The 22,046-nt window shown below is 41.5% G+C and overlaps 1 protein-coding gene across 10 annotated transcripts in view; it reads left to right on the top strand.

Moving 5' to 3' along the window:
* Positions 1 to 22,046, top strand: part of FBXL13 (F-box and leucine rich repeat protein 13) — a 210,131-nt gene that overhangs the window by 148,661 nt on the left and 39,424 nt on the right. For 5 of the 10 annotated variants that reach the window (XR_011438076.1, XM_023638834.2, XM_023638832.2 and 2 more), the window contains 5 exons: positions 3,646 to 3,744; positions 4,305 to 4,422; positions 4,524 to 4,686; positions 9,490 to 9,609; positions 10,656 to 10,782. Coding sequence is in view for 7 of the 10 variants with exons in the window: in XM_023638834.2 (XP_023494602.2) it covers positions 3,646 to 3,744; positions 4,305 to 4,422; positions 4,524 to 4,686; positions 9,490 to 9,609; positions 10,656 to 10,782 (627 nt within the window). In the remaining 3 variants the exon portion in view is untranslated. Of the gene's footprint in view, positions 1 to 3,645; positions 3,745 to 4,304; positions 4,423 to 4,520; positions 4,687 to 9,489; positions 9,610 to 10,655; positions 10,783 to 18,649; positions 19,372 to 22,046 lie in introns of those variants that run through there. The other 5 variants (XR_011438077.1, XM_023638835.2, XR_011438078.1 and 2 more) reach the window with 3 other exon arrangements.

Here is a 22,046-nt window from a genome sequence, read left to right as displayed (position 1 = left end):
ATCAGTAGGCTTTGAGTAAAGCAGACTACCCTCCATAATGTGGGTGGGCTTCATGTAATAAGTTGAAGGCTTTAGGAACCAAAAGTGAGGTTCCCCAAAGAGGAAACAATTCTGCGTCAATACTGTGACATAGAAACCCTGCCTGAGTTCCAGCCTGCACATTTCAGACACAAAAGACTGCAACACCAACTCTGCCTCGAATTTCCAGCCTGCCAGTCTGCTCTACAGCTTTTGGACTTGCCAGCCTCACAATCACATGAGTCGATTCCTTGAAATAAATCTCTCTCTCTCTATATCCTGTTGGTTCTGTTTCTCTGGAGAACCCTGACTGATACACTTTCCATTCTTTGTTCACTTGTTTCCTCTGGATTAGCACTTCTCAAACTATAACGTGTGTGCGAATCGCCTGGGAATCTTGTTCAAGTGCAGCCTCTGAGCCTGTAGGAGGTGGGTTGAGAGTCAGCATCTCTAGTGGGCTCCCAGGTAGTGCCGAGGTTGCTGGTCTACAGACCACACTTTGAACAAGGCTTTATATGACCAACTTTTTCTTTTAAACTATAGCATGGTCTCAGTTGTTCTCCTAAAATTATTTGTAATAACTGTATTATATTCCATCATAGGAATCACCATAGTTTAGTTAACCCATTTCTAATTGTTGGAATTTTAGTTTGGTGTCAGTTTGTCAACATTATGTAATTTTGAAAGGAACATTCTTCTATACAAATCTCTGTGTTGAACTCTATTTCCCTAGGATAATTTTGTCAAAGAAATTCCTGGGCCAAAATAGATACTTGTTCAGGCTTTAGAAATGTATTTCCCAAAAGCTCTTTAGAAAAATTATCCAAGTGTCTTGGTCCAAAATATCACAGACTGAGTAGCTTGTAAACAACAGACATTTATATCTCACATTTCTAGAGGCTGGGAAGTCCAAGACCATGGCGCCAGCAGATTCAGTGTCTGGGGAGTGTCTGCTCCCTGGTTCCCCACAGTGCCTTCTTGCTGTAACCTCACATGGTGGAAAGGGCAAGAGATCTCTCTGGGGCCTCCTTGATTAGGCTCTACTTCATGACCTAATTACCTCCCAGACAATCCACCTCCTAATACCATCACGTTGGGGGTTTAGGATATAGATTTGAGGGGCACACAGACATTCGGATCGTAGCACCAAACATACTTCCATCCAAGGGGTTGGCTTCTGCAGTGACTCAAGCTTGCCTGCTCAGCTCCTGCTTTCAAGGGCTTCTCCTGGCCTTTGACCGGGTGCTCACATCGTCAGTATCTGCTGGGCAGTAGAATCTACCCAATACATGTGGTTCTCATAATTCACCCATACATTCTTCCGTTTATTCATGTAATAATATTACTTGAATATCTGCTCAGCTCATGTTATAGGCACCCTGCTGGGACCTGGGGTACAGGAAAGTTAGTTCAACAATTAATCATAAGATCAATTTCATTATATTTACGATACTTACACTTACATGGTGCTGCAGGTGTATAACAAGAACTTGGCCTAATCTAAGGGTCAGGGACACTGAGGACGTGACATTTGAGATGGGCTCCTGTTGTTTTGAGGATGTTGCTCTCAGTTCCCTAACTTTTGGCTAGTCCTTTTCAAATAAGTGGAGACTCTAATGACAGAACCTCAGAAGTCACCATTAGTGAAATAAGAAGTCTCCAGGGTCTCCCGAGAGATCCTCTGTAGCTGCCGTTCCTCATTCTCCGTGTTAGGCTGTTGCGGAGATCACTCTGGGGGAGAGTTCCCTCTGCTGTCTGTTCCTGGGCAGAGTCTCAGTTTCCCATTACTGAATCTGAGCATCATCTGTTTTTCCACCCGAGTCCATTTGTTACTGGAAATGGAGCCTAAAGAATAAGTCATTTTAAGGTAATTCACCATAGGCAAATGTATTTGATCTTTTGATCAGTCATTATTTTGAACATTCTCCACAATTGCTGCTTCCATTAATGGGGATAATGACAGTTGAAAGAAAGAAATCAGTACTACAAAGCTACAGTAATCAAAACAGTGTGGTACTGGCATAAGGATAGACATATAGATCAATCAAATAGAGTTGAGAGTCCAGAAATAAACCTATACTTTTTAGGGCCAATTGATTTTTGACAATAATGGCAAGAGCATTCAATGGGGGAAAGAATACTCTCTTCAACAACTGGTGCTGGGCAACTGGATATCTGCACCAAAATTGAAGTGGAACCTCTACCTCATGCCATTTAAAAAATTAACTTAAAACGGGCGAATGACCTAAATATAGGAGCTTAAATGATACAATTTAGAAGAAAACACTGAGGGTAAATCTTCATGACCTTGGATTTGACAATCGATTCTTAGATACGACACCAAAAGCATGAGCAGAAAAAGAAAAAATAGGTAAGTTGGACTTTATCAAAATTAAAAGCTTGTGCATCAAAGGATATTATTAAAAAAGTAAAAAGAGCACCTAAAGAATGGGAAAAAGTATTTGCAAATCATATACCTAAGGATCTAGTATTCAGAATATATAAGGAACACTTACAACTCAACAACAAAAGATAAATAACCCAGTTAAAAAATAGGCAAAGGACTTGAATAGACATTTCCTCAAAGAAGATGTACAAATGACTGATAAGTATATGAAAAGATGCTCAATATCATTAGTCAGTAGGTGCACCTCAAAATCATAATGAGGTACCACTTCAAATTCACTAGGAAATTTTTTTCAAAGAGGAAAATATGTAAAATAAGTGTTGGCAAAGATGTGGAGAAATCAGAGCCTTCATAGATTGCTGGTGGGAATGTAAAATGGTGCAGCCAGTGTAGAAAACATTTTGGTGGTTTCTTAAAGAGTTAAAGATAGAATTATCATATGACCCAGAAATTCCATTCCTAGATAGATACCCCAAAGAATTGAAAACTGGTACTCAAACAAATAGATGTACATGCCTATTCATAGCAGCATTATTCAAAATATCCAAAAGATGGAAACAACTCAAATATCAATCAATGGATGAATATATAAACAAGATCTAATACATTCACACAAGAGAATATTATTTAGCCATAAAAATGGATAAAGTACTGATTCATGCTACACCGTGGATGAATCTCAAACAAACATGCTAAGTGAAAGAAGCTAGACACAAAAGACCACATGTTGTATAATTCCTCTTACATGAAATATTTAGAATAGGTAAATCCTTAGAGACAGAACGCAGATTACTGATTGCCAGGGGCTGGGAGAAGGTGAGTATAGGGGACAACTGCTTAATAGGTACAGTGTTTCCTATCAAGGGGATAAAAATCTTTTGGAACTAGATAAAGCTTGAGGTTGCACAAAATTACGAACAGTCAAATGGCTTAAGTGATTAATTTTATGTTGTGTGAATTTTCCCTCAATAAAAAACTAAATAATAAATTAACTAGACTTCATTGTGGTGATCATTTCACCATCTATACATATAAAAAGTTAAATAAGAAAGAAAGAAATCAAGACTAGATTCTTTCCCTCTTTGTTATATTTTATAGTTTCAGTTTTAAAAGACAGTGGCAAAATCCGGACATACCTTTGGATATTACTACGTTAGGGTTCTATTAGATGTCATGCTAATGGGTTCTCCCGTCATTTTCATCTACTTTGTACAATTCAGATTTCAGTCCAAGGCTTCAGGAATGTTGCAAACAGCTGCACTGGAATAATGCATCTGACCGTGAACGACATGCCAACTCTGACGGACAACTGCATAAAAGTAGGTAGTGGGAAAGAACCTTTTCTTCTCAGTCCCATTAGATGGGCACGTTTTCCAGTGGCTTGAATTATTGAAAAATATCAACGAGCTTTTCATTATAGCTGTTTTTTTATAGTAAGAAAATCATTTAAAAGTTTACACACACACACACACACACACACACACACACACACACACCCTTGAACGTTTGAATCCTGAAATACCCTAAGGAACTTTGTTTCACAGTTAGGATGAGTCTGTTGCATGATATCGTAGCCTAAGCATAAACTTGAAGTTTAGTTCAACACGTCAAGCTTCTAAATGTAGTGATTTTTTTCAGCGTTCCATTTTCTCATGTTTTCCCATGCTTTTATAACATGTTTTAATTCTGATTCCTGTGCATTACTCAAATGTGAGTGTACCAAAATATATTGAAAGAGGTTCCATTCTTTGGAATTAGGAAAATTTAAAAGTTAATGTCTCTGTTTCTGAAAATATTGAGAGAAAAAAGTGACTTCACTGCTTTGCTAAGCTTGTTCAACTCACGGCAGTTAATTTAATGATCTTTCCTCCTTCTAAAGGCTTTAGTTGAAAGATGCCCTCGTCTCTCATCGATAGTTTTCATGGGTGCGCCACACATCTCCGATTGTGCTTTCAAAGCTCTTTCTTCCTGTAACCTCAGAAAGATCCGATTTGAAGGTCTGTGATGTAAAAAATGTGGTTCAGCGTTAATTTTTACTTTTACTCTTGTGGGATCACAAATAAAACACTTGTCCTTTCTTTTTTTTTTTTTTAAGCAGGAAATAAAAGGATTACTGACGCATGCTTCAAATTTATAGACAAGAATTACCCAAATATTAGTCACATTTACATGGCGGACTGCAAGGGAATAACAGACGGGAGCCTCAGGTCGCTTTCACCTTTGAAGCAGCTGACCGTGCTGAATCTGGCGAACTGTGTAAGGTAATGAATCATTCAGTCAAATCTTCAGACCACACCGATCGTCTAGGATGTGCCAGGCCCTCTCCTCAAGGAGCTCACCGGTTAGTGGAGTAAACGTGAAAGTCAGGAGTTAAGTGTTAACGTGGAGGAAATGGCAGAGTTCTGTGGTAGCACAAAGGAGGGACGCCCAACCCAGACTGGCTGTACGAGGTGCAGAGAGACTGTCAGAGAAAGCGCAGGACATGTGGCCTCGAGGCCCTTGTGAGATTAAAGGACTCACAGGAGCACTATGGGCTCCCTCTCCCCTGAGGATTCTCACAGCTCGCTCACTTGACAGGTCTTCCTTCTTCCAAACGGACTTTCTGACTTGCTTCTGAGGAACTGATCTTACTGACGGGCGTCCCCCCTGGGTACTGGTTAGATTTTTCCCTCTGTGTGGATTTGCTAAAAGGTGGGCAGCGGGTGAGTTCTCACTGAAACCCTTTTTTCAGCTGGACCACTATTGGGCTTCTATCCTGCTATTCTCAGGGGGTCAAGGATCAAATTCTTACTGAAACGTCTTCCCCAATGGATATCTCAGCCTCTTGCCTGTGTAGGCTTCTTATCATCTTATAGGGTCAGATGCTAACAAAACAGCATTTGATCCACGGTGAAGTTGGCTGATTTTTGTGAAAATACAAGTCAGAGTAGAGAGCTAACTTTCACAAAATCTTAACCCATGTTCTCTATTATTAAAATGAGGAGGCACCATGGGTTGGGGTGGGGGTGGGGAGGGACATAGGATTTGAAATGGGAAAAGCCTGATTGGGAAATGAGGCCTCCTGCGAACAGCCATGTGAACGAGCTTGAAAGCAGGCCTTCAGCGTCAGTCGAACCCTCAGATGGCTAAAGCCCCCGCCGGCCTCTCGACTGCAAGCTCAGAGAGACTTTGGGCTAGACAGTCCACTCCCAAATTCCTGAGACCCAGAAACTGGGACATTATAAGTATTTGTCATTTAAGCCACAACATTTGGGATAATTTGTTACATAGTAATACAGAACAGGCATACACACAGTGTGTATGTGTGTATGTGTGTGTGTGTGTATATATATATATATATATATATATATATATATACGTGTGTGTATATGTATAACACAGCTAATCCTATCTGTATTAATATGTGAAATAAAATTAAATTTAATTCTTATATTTCACTCAGGCTTCTGCAGGTTAACTAATTTTAAAATAAATAGAGGTTTCCTGCTTCCAGCAGTATAATTGACAAAACACTTCAAAGCATTCCTTGCCACAAACAATTTAGCTCCTGATGAAACATACTTTCAATCCCTTGCTGAGTCCACAGAGAGTAAGAGAAGTATCCAATATCCATGCTCTCAGTGGACCGACGCTCTGAGATGAACTGTGGCTAGCAAGCAAACGTTTGTAAAAGGGGAAAGGCCCTGAGCATCAATGTTCACTTCAGCATTGCCATTGAGAGAATCAGATCCCAGCAAGACTCAAGACAGGAAAGCGAACCTGACACTTCTGCAGGGTCTGGACCTCCTCAAAGAGGAGAAGCTGGTCTCCGGTAGGTAGCAGCCAGCCTCCTGGAAGAAGTTAGCTCAAAGCTTCTCTGGAGGGAAACATCTTCTATTTAGGCCTCCCGCTTCCCAGGGATTAAGATCAAATAAATAGGTGCTCACCATTAACAACTGTCAGAGGGACAAAGATGTGAGTCCCCATGAGAAAGAGTCACCAGAGACAGCAAAATAAATTTGACTCTCAAATAATTCAGATATCAGAATGATCAGATTTAGAATATTAAGTAACTATGTATGAGATGTTTGAAAAAATAAATAATGGAATCAGAAATATGAGCAGGCAACAAACTATGATAAAAACAAGTAGATTGGGGCCAGGCCAGTGTCACAGTGGTTAAGTTTGCACATTCTGCTTCTCGGCGGCCCAGGGTTTGCCAGTTCAGATCCCAGGGGCAGACATGGTACTGCTTGGCAAAAGCCATGCTGTGGTAGGTGTCCCGTGTATAAAGTAGAGGAAGATGGGCATGGATGTTAGCTCAGGGCCAGTCTTCCTCAGCAAAAAGAGGAGGATTGGCAGTAGTTAGCTCAGGGCTAATTTTCCTCAAAAAAAAAAAAGTAGATTTATTTGAAAAAAACTAATTTTTAGAAATAAAAAATATAGTTATCGAAATAAAGAAACTCAATGGATTGCTAATCAGCAGATTAGAACTCACTGAAGAGAGAAGTACAGAGCTGGAAGATAACTGAAGAAATGATAGCAGAGTTAAAAAAAGATGAAAAGTATGAGACTATAAAATAGGGTGAAAAGATAGAGAAGGTTTAATATCAGAGTATCAGATTAGATTTGTAAAATTCATCTATAAGACAGTAAGTTTGAGAGTCAAACGATATACCTTTTTCTTTTCTTTTTTTGTTAAAGATTTGCCCGGAGCTAACATCTGTTGCCAATCTTCCTCTTTTTTTTTCCCTCCCCAAAGCCCCAGGACATAGTTGTGTATTCTAGTTGCAGGTCCTTCTACTTCTTCTATGTAAGCTGCTGCCACAGCATGGCTACTGACAGATGAGTGGTCTGGTTCTGTGCTGGGGAGCTGAATCCGGGCCACCAAAGTGGAGTGTGCCAAACTTGAACTACTAGGCCATCAGGGCTGGCTCAAAGAATATAAATTTTTCTCAACCACACATTAATCTTTTAAAAATGGACTGTCTATGAAATTTTAAAGCAAGTTCTCACAACTTTCAAACTATTGGTGTTATATCATATTCTCTTAAATTACATTCTCTCACTACAAGGCAATTAAATTAGGAATCAGTAACAAAAAGGTAAGTTAAAAATACACATATGATTTAAAAGTAAAAATTCAGGACATCAGAATCACCCAAGGAGCTGAATAAAACTACGTATGCCCAAGCCCCACCCCAGAGCTATTGAATCTGAATATTTCGGCATGGAAACCCAGCTCGCGTATTTTTTAAAAAACAACATGGATGCTTTTGAGGCACAGCCTGGTGTGGGACTAACTGCATTAACCAATTAACTTGGATCATTATCTGAATAATCCTTTTCTATTGACTTTTGATGACTCTTGGATTATAATGTAAATTTATATACATATATACACATATATATACACATACATGCTCACATATGTGTGTGAGGCATGCCTGTATTACTAACTATAGTTGCCATGCTGTACATTATATCCCCATGAACTTATTTATTTTATAACTGGAAGTTTGTGCCTTTTGACTTCCTTCACCCATTTCGCCCAACCCCCACCCCCTTGCCATGTAGCAACTACCAGTCTGTTCTCTGCATCGATGAACTTGCGGGTTGTTTTAGATTTCACGTTTAAGTGAGGTCTTTTGGTATTTGTCTTTGTCTGACACATTTCACTTAGCACAATGTCCTCAAGGTATTTATATACCACATTTTCGTTATCCATTTTTCCATCCATGGACACTTAGGTTGCTTCCATATCTTGGCTATTGTAAATAGTGCTGCAATAAACATGGGGCTGCATATATCTTTTTGAGTTAGTGTTTTCGTTTTCTTTGAATAAATACCCATAAGTGGAATTGCTGGATCATGTGGTAGTTGTTTGACTCTTTTGAGGAACCTCCCTACTGTTTTTCGTAGTAGCTGCTCCAGTTTACATTCCCACCAACAGAGCACGAGGACTCCCTTCTCTCTACATCCTTGCCAGCATTTGTTATCTCATAGCTTTTTGATAATAGCTATTCTAACAGGTGTGAGGTGATATCTCATTGTGGTTTTGATTTGAATTTCCCTGATGATTAGTGATGTTGAGCATCTTTTCATGTGCCTCTTAGCCATGTGTATGTTCTTTGGAAAAATATCTGTTCAGATCCTGTGCCTATTTTTAATTGGATTGTTTGTGTTTTTTTGCTGTTGAGTTGTATGAGTTCTTTATATATTTTAGATATTAACCCTTAACAGATACATGGTTTGCAAATATTTTCTCCCATTTAATAGGTTGCCTTTCCATTTTGTTGATGGTTTCCTTTGCTATGCAGAAGCTTTTAGTTTGATATAGTCCCACTTGTTTATTTTTGCTTATATTGCCTTTGCTTTTGGTGTCAGATCCAAAAAATCATTGCCAAGATCAATGTGAAGGAGCTTACTACCTAGGTTTTTTTCTAGGAGTTTATGATTTCAGATCTTAAATTCAAGTCTTTAATCCATTTGAGTTACTTTTTGTGCATGGTGTAAGGTAGTGCTCCAGTTTCATTCTTTTGCATGTGGTTGTCCAGTTTTCCCAACACCATTTGTTGAAGAGATTGTCCTTTCCCCACTGTACATTCTTGGCTCCTTTGTCAAAAATTAATTGACCGTATATGTGTGGGTTGATTTCTGGGCTGTCTATTCTGTTCCATTGATCTATGTGTCTATATTTATGCCAATACCATTCTGTTTTGACTACTATAGCTTCATCATGTAGTTTGAAACCAGAAAGCATGATGTCTCCAGCTTTGTTCTTTTTTCTCGAAATTGGTTTGGATCTTTGGGGTCTTTGTAGCTCAATAAAAATTTCAGGAAGGAATAACACTTTTATTAATACTTCTCCCCTTACTATCGTTTATACTTTTTCTATTACACTAAAAGCTATATAATCAAATTTGGTTTTAAAGTGTTGAGAAAACACTAGTATATAGATATTGCCTTGCTATTTTGGAATGTATTGGGTGTATTATTTTGTATTGGGTATAATATTGTTTTAATAATATTCAATGTATTTATATATAAAATCATATGTAAAGTTTTCTTGCTCTTTCCTACAGAATTGGTGATGTAGGACTAAGGCAATTTCTTGACGGCCCTGTGAGCATAAGGATAAGAGAGCTAAATTTAAATAACTGTGTCCACTTGGGTGATGCCTCCATGGTGAAACTAGCAGAACGGTATGATAAAATGATAATATTTTACACCATATCATTAGTAATTCTACAATTGCTAATGGAAGAGATCAGAGATAGACCTTTTGGTCTGATCCAAAGCCATTTGGAAAACATCAGGAATGTTTTGGACCAGACACTGGTCCAATACCCTGTGAAACCAAATAAAAGACATTGGAATCACAGATTGAACTAACCATTTGATTAAATCTGAGATGTTTCTTATTAATTTCACTGTAGAGAAAGTTTGAGATGGAGTCACTCACAAAGTTATGAATATCGAGATATGGGTGACTTCTCTGTACTTTTCAAGGATATTATCTCTATGTAAACCTTTACTCCAGCATTTCCCAAGGGCTGTTCTAGCTGGTGGGTTTATTCTTAATCCTCCTGACTTGTCAGAGTTCTCGTGTACACTAAGGATTCAAGCCCAATTCCGGTAGGGATAAGTGAGAACGTTAACCTTGTATTTTAGTACTCAATCGTCTAGGTACTTACATAATAGTATTTTGTATGCATGTGATATGTTTTTCTTATTAGAAATCACAGTACGAAATGAAATCACAGAATGTCTTATATAATAACACACTTCCCTTTCATCCAACTTTGTAATGCCAATTTATTTTCTACTTTTAAGCTTACTTTTATGTCAAGAAAAGGAAAATCCTTGCTTAAACATCATTGCTTTCCCCAGATATTTTTGTTGTTGTTGTTTGTTTGTTTGTTTTTTGCTGGGGAGGGTTCGCCCTGAGCTAACATCTGTTGCCAATCTTCCTCTGTCTCCCTTTTTTCCCTTCCCAAAGCCCCAGTACATAGTTGTAGATCCTTCTAGTTCTTCTATGTGAGTCACTGCCACAGCATGGCTACTGACAGATGAGTGGTGTGGTTCCGTGCCTGGGGAACCAAACTTGTGGATGCTGAAGTCGAGTGCACCAAACTTTAACCACTAGGTCATCAGGGCTAGCTCTCCCCAGATAGTTTTTATATGAAGAAATTGCTACTGACAGTATGATTACAAGATAAAATTAATTCTCCATGCTCTTTTCTTTCAGCTGCCCTAATTTACACTACTTGAGCCTACGAAATTGTACACATTTGACTGACATAGGAATTGCATATATTGTAAACATCTTTTCCTTGCTATCAATAGACCTCTCTGGAACAGACATCTCTGATGAGGTAAAAAAGATATTTAAAACGGTCCAATGACTCTTCTTGTTTCCTGTTATATAGTCGTTTTCCATTTGTAAACAATGGAGAGAACAACAATTATTTTTATTTCTTAAATTATTAGATTATAAAAGGCAAGTTTAGGAATATTGTTTCTGGAATAATGATAGATGAGGTTATTTGTAAATCAATGGTCTTGTTTCTCTGTTTAAAAAATGGCAAAATACAGTATTTTGAGGAAAGTCTTGAAATGATAGATCTGAAATACGTTTCATTACAGAAGTTTGGTCAGTGAGGAGGTAATATATTTTAGATGGCTTAAGTATATTTTCCTTGTGGAGTGCACATTCTAAAGACTGTTTGAGTGCCTTGAGATCTAAGTCTTCAGTTCAAAACCTAAAGTCTAGAAATGGCCTCTTCAAGTCTATGAAAGGATACATTTTAAGGAACTCATTTCCTGCAAGCTGCTGATGCTACTCATCAGAGTTGAAACTCAGGTCACACCTGCCCCATTTACTAGTGAAAAGGAAGGTAAACCCTGAGAGATTTGCCACGTTTCTGAAAGACTTTAAGGGAATGTAGTCAGATAAGGAATGTACTCGCTTTACTTGAAAATCAGAGCATTAGGAGGGACAGAATAAGACAACAGAGGTGAGGGTCTTCCCCCACCTGCTTGCTAAATCCCCACTCATCCCTCAAGCTCATCAAATATCGCCTCTCTTTGAGGCCTTCTCTGAGAAGCCCTGCCTTATAGGCAAGTACCAGAACTTCCCTATGTGCGTCTCCAGCCCCACTGCATCCTTTAACATGACCTGTTTCTCTCGGTTTCTCACTGCATTATTGACATCGTGGTATGTGTCCGTCCCCTTCAAACATTCAGTGGGATCTTTTAGATGAAGGCCTGTGTCTGTTCATTAGTCTAGGCTCTTTCCTTTCTTTAACTAAGAGTGAACTGAGATTCAGCCTCCGTTCTGCTAGATGGTCGCCTCTTCCCTTCCTTGAAGTGTCATCTAAGTGTGGTGTAAGAGTTGGGTGGGGGCAGTTACATGTGGTCAACTCGGTGGAGTCAAGTCTGGTCTTCTCACTGCTGTCTTCTGTCCAGCCTGAATCCACTGAAACATCTGTGGGCCCATTTGAATTTTGGCTTCCTGTCCAGGTGGATCCCTAATATGTCCTCCTTGTCCCAGCTCCAAGGCCCCTTCAACTCTTCAGGCTACCTTGTCATATGTGCCTTGCTCTGGCCCCCTGTCGGTCATCCTGGGGCAAGGGGACTCTATGAGATTGTCTTAGGTCCCTAGTCCTAGACATCTCCCGCAGACATTTCCCTGCTCTCACACCTAGGTGCATTTGCCCTCAGACCCCAGCCTCACCCTTCCCTCACTCTGCCACAGAGTGGCTGACTCACGTCAGCAAGATTCCAGCTGGGTTTGGTGCTTGTGAGGAATTTGTGAGCAATTGGAGGATCAGAAGAAGGGAGAGGCCAGGATTTTCCTCCACCTTTCTTTGCATCATCCTCATCAGGTGCATTTCCTTTGTGATCTACTCCCTCTAGTCGGGCCTGCTGCGGTTCCAGCTCCCTCCAGTGACCTTGGCCCCTGGGCTCCAGTAACACCATCTCTTCCTATTGTCCTTCCAGCGTGGGGGGGTGGGGGGGGGAGAGTGGCTTCCTGCTGCTGCTAATCTCCGGATTGTGTCATTATCCCATCTGGCTTCTCAGTTTCTCTACCACCTATGTTGCCAACTCCTTGTCACGATTAAATTTCCTCGGTTATAAACAGAGTTGTTTCCGTTTTCCTCATTAGATCTTAGCTGATACAATGATGAGCACAGGAAAACTCTGGTGCCTTGTTGCTTTTCACATACCAAGGAAAGATGGGATGGGTTCTCATTTAGTCTTAGATGCCCAAATCTCTCGGGAGGTTCCGACTTTCTCTGCAGCTGGAAAGAGTCCAGGGAGGCCTAGGACAGGGCCCCGCATGGCGAATCTCGCAGCACCTCATTCTTTTGCTTTTCTCTGGCTTGCCCTTCCCCTCCTCTTTGCCCCTTCCCCTTCTTTCCTCTCCCTTTCTCTCCTCCCTCCCTTCTCTTCTCCTTCCCCTTCATTCCTCTCCCCTCTTCTCTGCTCCTCCTCTTTTCTCTTCGCATAGATTCTTTATCTAATCTGGTGGTAGAAAAAACATTCCAACAGATTACATGGTTTTTAAAAATGTTATGCCCCAAGTCTTTCAGGGTTTAGGATTTGAATCTTAAAAGCCTAGGATTTTTTTTTTCTCCTGTGTTCTTCCGTAAAAACCCTTCTTTGACACACACAAGTAGAATGCCCAGCTGTTGTCTGAAAGGTCACAGGGTAACAAGAAGCAGAGGATCAAAGCACATTATAAAACACATCAAAATATAATTCTACCACAGTACTCCTCACAAGGTGGAAGCGTCTGGTGAACATTTGTAGAATGAATGGAGTGAGGCTTAAATGGTTTATCCTAGTTTTCAGCGTTTGGAGAAAACTCAGTTTTCATTTTCAAAGACCATACGTTCAAGTTTTATCTACTGAGGACAAGTTAAAAACTTAGGAGTATATAGCTTCAAGTCCCACTCACTGTTTTTATTTTCTTGTAAAGAATATACACAATCTGAGAGAGCTGTAAGTGGACATCTATGGGGAAGAATGCTAGTTGTTTTCTGCTAAAGATTGAAAAGTAAGTCTTCTGAAGGTGGTTGTTTTCTTCCTCCAAATCAGTTAAACTCTGATTTAAAAGGCAAATGATTGACAGTACAGTGTTACAGCAGCTGTGGAAGCTAACCTCAAACGGTCAAATTAAAATGAGTCAGCCCAGATGTCAACGTGGGCAGCTCAACACCAGCCAGGACTGTAGGTCTGATGAGGTACGAATCTGACCACAGTCTTAACCTTCAGGGTTTAAACTCCGGGATGTTACAGATATTTGCCAGAGATCAAATGTGAGCAGTTGTGCCTTTAGGAAAAAAAAAAGTTTCTTATGTTTCCTAATAATTATGTTCATTCTCAGTTCTTTTCAATAGTGAGTTTTCAGTTAGAATCACACTAATTTAGTTAAGAAATATTTATTCTGACTACCTTGTGCTTGGTGATGGGGATGCTGGAATGAACAAAACAGATATGGTCCCTCCTCCTATGGGAAACAAGGAAAATGGATTTCTAACCTGGCTCGGCAAGTCAGGGAAGACCTCGTCTTCCACGAGAAGGAGAAGGGGTATGCGGTGAGCCAAGGAAACAGACACGGGTTTAAAAGTATGGTGGTGTCAAGGAAATCTGCACATTTGGATACAGCTTGACTGTGAGGAGGGTGATGAGAGATGATGCTTGAGAGGTAGGCAGGGCCAGGTCATGAAGGGCCCGGAGGCCACATGGAGGGATTAGTTCTTGGCCCTTTTGGCAATGAAAGGACATTCAGTATTGTCAATTAGACAGTAACATGGTCAGATTGACTTTTTTGTGTGTGTGTGGTGAGGAAGATTGGCCTTGAGCTAACACCTGTCGCCAATCTTCCTCTCTTTTGCCTGAGGAAGAGTGGCCCTGAGCTAACATCTGTGCCCATCTTCCTCCATTTGGTATGGGGGATGCTGCCACAGCATGGCTTGATGAGTGGTGTAGGTCTGTGCCAGGGATCCGAACCTGTGAACCCCAGGGACTGAAGTGGAGCGCACAAACTTAACCACTGTGCCACCAGGCCGGTGCCCAGGTTGACATTTTAATAAAATCACTCCATCTGCTGGATTGACATGGGAATATGGATCAACTAGTGACAGATCGTAAAGCAGTGATCCAGGTGAAAATTATGAGAGTCAGCACCAGGATTAGAGCCAGGGGAAGGGTAGTAGGGCTGGGGCAAAGACAGCAGAGTGAGACATGCAGGAGGAAGAATCAACAAGAGATAGAAATAGACTGAGTATGAGTCAGAAGAGAGGGAGGGAAGCAAGGATGATGCCGGATTTGTGGCTTGAACATCTGTCCAAACGGCAGATGCGAGCCGTGTCCCTCCCACGGTGGGAGGGGCGGGTCTGCAGCAGGTCGGGAAAGTGGGCATGTGTGGGCTGAGTCACCTGCAAGGCAGCTTTATGGAGATGTGAAGAGCTCGGGAAATAAGCAGTTAAGCAAAAAATAAGCAAAATAAGCAATCCTTGAAATTCACTCCTCAGAGGTAGAAGAGCTTTTTAGGTTTGCGGAAGGTCAAGGGGCATTGCGTTCTGAAGATCGTGGAAATTCATGAGGAAGTTCATCAGCAAAGGCAAAAATACAGATATTTATACATCTAGAAAGATGTTTAAAAGAGAGAGCTAATTTAAATGGGGGAAGTGACGAGGAGAACACAGTTATTTCAAACTGTATACATTTCTTATAATAATTTCATCATCCTCAGTCCTTGTGTAGAAAATAGTGACAAATGCATTGTGTTATCCATGAGTAAAAGTGGTTTAAGAAGTTATCTAACAGGCACATTTTAGGAAAAGAGGGAATACGTCAATTTTCCTCTTCTAATATAAAAAAGACAGGGTTTGTAAGTGAGGGAAATAGCTTACGAATGTGAAGGTATCTTAAGATGTATTTAAAAATCTTTAATCTGCAGCTTTTCCCTAACATCTAATTAAATGGGATGTTACTCATTCGCTCCCTACCCCAGAGGATTGTTTGAATATGAGGTTAAATCTCCATGTATAAGGGAAGATGTTTTCCACCAGTTAGGAGGATGGTCATTTACTAAAGACCACAGGATCCACAGTCAGAGCGGCCAGTCTGCTGCTCTCGTTGCATTAGTCACTGCCATATTTGTCATTTAAAGAAAAATGAGTCAGAGCGATGTTCCCAATGCTGTGCTTAGACAGTGGTTTAAGAAGACTCTTTCATTTGCCTGATTTTCAAAATTTTTCGTTATGACGACTAGATCTCGAGTGCCTATTATGGAGGCAATCTCCCAGAGTCCCCCCACTGGAATATGAGATCCATGAGGACTTTATTTTGTTCACTGCCATTTTTGCAGAACCCTGGGGGGTAGTGGACACTTGCTAAATACTCATTGAGTGAAGGAACAAACGTGGAGCTCTAGGGTTGGCAGATGTGAATATGACCTGTTCTCTGCAGCCCAGTTTGGAAGGGTGAGTGTGGGCGATTTAAATATGGTGTGGCAGGTATAATGATCAAGGAAGCAGAGGAAAGGACCTCTCAGCTCAGCCCGCCCAACAGAGAAGTGTGCCAATGTCTGCTTGTTCAAGGATCGTCATGTGGCCTAGGACTACTAGAATATACTATAAAAAGGGGATGTCGCCGGGGGCTTTTATGCTATGTCAAGGAGCTTGGACTGGAACCAATGGATGACAAAGCAGCGCTTAGCAGGGGAGTCACAGTCATGGTCAGCCTCCCATTTTTAGATAATTTGGATTGTTCTCTGATGGGTAGATTGGAGGGGAGAAAGACTGGAGGCAGAGAGACCAGTGGGAGGCATTTTGGTAAAGGAAGAGAGGAGGCGTTCTTGAAGTAGGTCGGATGCTATTGTGGAAAGAACATATTCAGGTATATTTAGGAGTTGAAACTGAAAGAACTTGGTGATGGATTAGGTGTGGAAGATGAGGAGCTGGGGTAGGGGTGGGAGGATAAGAGTGCTTCCAAAGATCTGGCTTTGGGTGGATGGAGGTCCTACCTCAAAAAAGATGGGTAAGGTAAGAAAAGGAACAGGTGTTAAGGGAAAGGTGACTTCAGTTTTGTCAGACAGTTAGAGTCTGTGCATCCTAAGGCCAAAGCGGGAGAGATCCTGAAGGGAGATTCAGATGTGGGAGTCAGTAGCATGGAGGAGTGAATGTGGCCTTGATTCTCAGAGACAGCATGGGGCGTGAGAAGAAACGTGCACCCAGGAGGAACACAACACAACATCAACATTTAAGGAGTGGGGAGACGATGACTCCACGAAGGAGACTAAGGAAAGAAGGTGACAAAGGTTGTAAGAGAACCAGGTGAGTGTAGTCATGTGAGGGGTGTTGAGGGAATAACAAACAATGTCTAATAAAACAGAGAGATAAAATCAGGGAAAGACTAACAGTCATTGCATAGACCCTTGCCGACCCCTCTGAGATCATCTCATGCCCCTGCTCCCCTCATTCCCTCTCCTCCAGCCCCACTGCCTTCTTTTAGCTCCTCAAGTAAGCCAGATTCTTTCCTACCTCAGGACCTTTATGCGTGCTGTCCCTTCTGCCTGGGACGCTCCTCCTTCCATTCTTCGTGTGCCTGGCTAGGTAGATGCTGAGCAAGTAACCAAAGACGATCATGACGATAGCTCAAGCATCTTGACATAAACTAATAGTGCCTTTTAAGATATTTTTGATACAGTTTTATCTATAATAAACATTGATCATGCTGTCCATAATGATCAGAAAATCACATTTCTCAATCTGGATTATTTCAAGGCAATGTCAATGGGTTTTATTTTATCGATGCATTGTTTCTTTAAGAAAACATAAATCACATGGTGACAATGTTCCGAGGTGTTTTTCTAAATAAGTAAGCGTTCTTTGGATCTTAATGTACTGGATCTTATCTGTGCCACGTTACAGCATAGTTTATTAGGGGGGGTGTTATCGATTTAGATGGCCTCACAGAATAATGGTTCTTAAATTATGGGTAGCACACAAATTATTTTCAAATTGAACTGCAATAAAATCCTAATTGAATATTGGCATGTGGTTTCCATGTTAATTTTAACTGTGTATGTTATAGGTTCACTTAATTTCAGATATTTCTAGCCAAAAAAATAATAATAATAATCCATGACTAAATAATATACTAAAGTAGAAAGAAGCCAATGTGAGGACTTAATCACTGGTGTAGTCTAAACATCTCTTATAAATGCCCCGCTGCCTCCTTCCCTTCCCCTCTGTCACTGTCTCGGTTCCAGCACTATTTCTCCTTCCCAACCTCTCCAGCCTTAAGTGTCACTGTCCTCAAATCTGTTCTCCACTTTGCTGCAGTGTGCTTTTCCAGCACGCGGGTCTGAGCCCCTCGCTTCCTTTCTCAAACTCCTTCAGGAGCTCCACATTGCTTACAGCATAAAGCCTAAACAACCTAGCGTGGAGGACCAGGCTCTACCTGGGGTGGCCCCTGCCCACCTCTACAGCCTCGCTTCCAGCTGACTCCCACCTGTCAGCTTTGGCTTCAGACACATGGAGCTGACTCTGCTGGAGCTCCTCAAACCTGTCAGGCTCTCCTTGCCTTCCCATCTCTGCAAGTTATTCCCTCTGTCTGAGACACCCTCTCCCCTTGTCCACCTAGTAGATCCTTGCTTACCCTCAGGTTTCAGCTCTATTAAGCTCTCCTGCAGTTCCTGGGCAGGCTTAGGATCTCCCTGTCGTTATACTGCGTCCACTAAAGCAATCATCTCATTGTATCTTAATATTTGTTCCATGCCTGTCTCCTGACAGCAATGGAAGCTTTTTTTTTAATCACGGTAACATTGGTTTATAGCGTTATATTAATCTCAGGTGTAAATCATTACATTTTGATTTCTGTGTGGATTACATCATGCTCACCACCCAAAGCCCACTTACAATCCACCCCCACACACATGTGCGTAATCCCCCATTTCGCCCTCCTCCCTCCGCCCGTCCCTCTGGTAACCACCACTCCCATCTCTGTCTCTATGTGCTTGTTTGTGGTTGTTTTTATCTTAATGTAAGCTTCTTGCGGGCAGAGGCTGGGTCATCCCATCTTTGGGAAGCCTCGCATAATGCCAACAGACATAAAAGGCATTAAAATATTTGATCGCTGAGTCAGTGAGTGAGTGACTGAATGGTCTGCTACCATTTCCCTCTTCAGCCAAACACTTAAGCCTTCTTAAATCCCACATTTTCTCAGCTATGCTCTGAGCTGGAGTGGGAGCGTTTACAGCTGCACGTCTTAATCTGATGATACTCTTTCAAGAGACCACCCATCTGCATGGAACACACACATGAATAAAGCCTGAGCTTCGGTGAAGCAAAACCTCTGAAGCAGGAAACCACTTGGGATTCAAGAAGCAGAAGGAATGGGAGTGAAAAGAAAACAGGGCAACTCAGAGACAAACAGATCTGCCTTGGATGTTCAAAAAGCACATCACGAAAAGTCTGCCCTTTTGTAGTTTTTCACGAGGAGCTGGACCTCTCCTTAGGCCCCTCCAGGCCCTTCTGCCCAGCCGGTGGCCTTATAAGAATCTGCTGGTCCCATGCCTAGTGATAGTGGTTTTCCTCATAGAGGTTATAGTCAATTATCTCCTGTTTGCAGAAGAAATTCCTACTAAAACCAGTGCAAAAAGAAGTGACCGAATTGAGCTTGTCACTTCCCTCCAGGAGAATCTTTGGCAGCATGACTCTCCTCTCAGGCTCCATCAGGTAGGAGGCAAGCTGCTCTCTCTCCAGGTAACAGAGTTGCTGACTCACCATCCCTCCGTAAACACTGGGAGGACCTGCTGCTGTGTTGACCGAAGCCGGCTCCCCTTAGATTTGTAGCTTGGTAAATTAGTCAGAGAGGTTGACACAGTTTAAAAAGGAAATGATTACAGAATTCATACTGACAATTAAGTAAGTAGAAATAAACAAAAATAATTGAGAACCAAAGCTAAATTGTTTTTATAAAATGGTAATTGCTAACCAGAGTATAAAAGGGAAGCTCACTTGTGAGGGTAAGATACATTTTCAAGGACACTGTATGAGATAATGTTATCAGTGATTTTAGAAAATGGATGTGTTAATTGAGATAAGAATAGTTCCAAGTGTAACTTTTGTTCTTTGCTCCTAAAAGAATGTGGTAGACAGCACCAAACGGAGCAAATCTTTCAGAAAGAAAATACCAAATGTAAACACTGACTTACCACAAAGAAAAATAGATTCCATCCCAGAATTCTGAGTGTGCCAGCAAGATAAGAGAGAATTGGGTCCATAAAAACAGATAGATTTTATAAATAGGCTACTCGTTCATTCCCAAATATTTATTCATCGTTAACTATGTGTCAAACACTATGCCCAGGTGTGGCAGTACTGAATATACAGACACAGTCCTGGTCTCCAGGTACAGTCTGGTGGCGAAACAACAACAGTGACAACACCACGGGGTTAAAAGTTACTAAAAGCATGAATTCAGAGTGTGGGTTCGCATCCAGGCTAGTGCCACCACATTATGAGACCTTGGATAAGTTACTTAACCTCTCTGTGCCTTCATTTCCCTCTCTTTAAAACAGCGAGGATTAAATAAGATAATGACTGAAAACTGCTTACCCTAGTGCCTGGCCCATGGTAAGCACTCAATACAGCTCAGCACTGATTTATTCAACTTGTGACATAACGCGGTACGTTTGCTGTGATGGGGAGATGTGCACTGCATCTTGGCAGCGTGGATGCATTGGAAACTGAGTGCCGACGTCTCTGTGGAGGAGTCAGCGGAGGCTTCTCGGCTCTGAGGGCAGCGGAAAGCTTCAGGTGGTGTTTGCGTGTGAGGTACAGGGGAGAAGGACGTTCTCAGTGAAGGAAGAAGCAGGTGTGAAGGTGTGGAGACGTGAAAGAGAGTTCTGTGTCGGGGGATCCACAGGTGACTTGGTACTGTCAGAGCATGGCCTGAGAAGATAGGGCATGTGGCAGGAGATGAGGCTGGAGGGAGAGGGGGAGGGCAGAATGTGAAAGGCCTTCAGACTAGATGCTACATGCATGAGGCGCCACTGAAGAACCCTGAGTAGATGATTCATACAGATTTGTGTACAGAAACATAACACTAAGAAAGATGCATTGAAGAGAGGCTGAGCTATTGCAATGACACCTAAAAATAGTAAGGTTTTGATAGTGGTGGCAGAAGGGACATTTGGAAGCAGTGTAGGTGGGGCTTAGTGACTGACTGGCTGGATACCGGGAGAGAAGGAGACATAGCGAACACCCATGTTTGTATTTGGTCAGTCGAGGACACAGTGGTACCATTACCCAGGAAACAACCTGAGAGAGGGGTTAGGACTTGGAGACGAGATGCCGAATTCCGTTTTAGACATATTTAATTCTGGTACCAGGACATATCTGTCTACACTATGGGCCCCTTTGGTCCTAGGTGACAAAAAGAAGATAGATGCCTATTTGACTTTTGAAATTTTCATTTTTGTTTTGTTTTGTTCCTCAGTATGTCTGGCAAAAAATCATAGATATTAGGTATATTCCAACTCAAGCATTATTGAAAGTGGAAAATTTACATAAGTATTTTCAACACCGCCCCCCCCACCCCAATTCTATCCCCTCTGTCGCAATGACTTACATCCCATTTTATCTTCCAAAAAAGCAGCAAGAAAGAAGGCTTCTTATGTTTACTGACTGTCAGGGACCTTTTGTTCTTTTTAGATTTTCTATGATTTAAACCCCCAATAATTACATCAGAGTTCTCAGTCATCTTAGACTCCTGGGCACCCCATTCCATTTTATTTCATAGAATGTGTTTTCTAATATCTTGTATTCAAATATCAAATATCTTAAGTTGTATAGGTTATGTTTATAGATTTCCCAGACAAGGAAATCTAGGCCCTATAAAAAGGATCATAAAAGTTGTAAAATGCAGAGGAAGGAGCAATGTACTTAAATCAAAGAAAAGTCCATCATGAGCCATTCACCTTCAACCAGGTTCCTTCTTGGAGCTAGTGGGAGAGAGTAGGAAGAACCCATTAAAACTTTGTGGTTTCTGCACGTTCCGCTTCTCGGTGGCCCGGGGTTCGCCGGTTCGGATCCCGGGTGCAGACATGGCACAGCATGGCACGCCATGCTGTGGTAGGCATCCCATATAGAAAGTAGAGGAAGATGGGCGCGATGTTAGCTCAGGGCCAGCCTCCCTCAGAAAAAAGAAGAGGATTGGCAGCAGATGTTAGCTCAGGGCTAATCTTCCTCAAACAAACAAACAAACAAACAAAACTTTGTGGTTTCCAGTTTGAATACCGGTCCTCTGAACGTAACAGCGCTGAGTTTGAGTGCTTATGGCACATTTGGGTGTCTAATTATCTATTAGTAAATAAGATCTGGAGCTCAGGAGAGAGATCTGGACTAGATGAAGAGATGGGTGAAGTGGTTGAAACCATGGGTGAGAGAGAGAAGGAGAAAAATGTCAAGTTCAAGGCTTCAGGGAACACCAGTACTTACTGGGCGGATTTGGAAGATAAACCCACAAGGGAAACTGAAAATGAACATCCAGAGAAGTAGATGAGGAAAGAGTCGAGTCATGTCATGGGGACCTAAGGAAGTGGTCTTTCAAAACGCAG

This window comes from Equus caballus, chromosome 4, assembly GCF_041296265.1.
Source record: "Equus caballus isolate H_3958 breed thoroughbred chromosome 4, TB-T2T, whole genome shotgun sequence".
Classification (NCBI taxonomy): Eukaryota; Metazoa; Chordata; class Mammalia; order Perissodactyla; family Equidae; genus Equus; species Equus caballus.
This window is presented reverse-complemented; position numbering and strand designations above follow the sequence as displayed.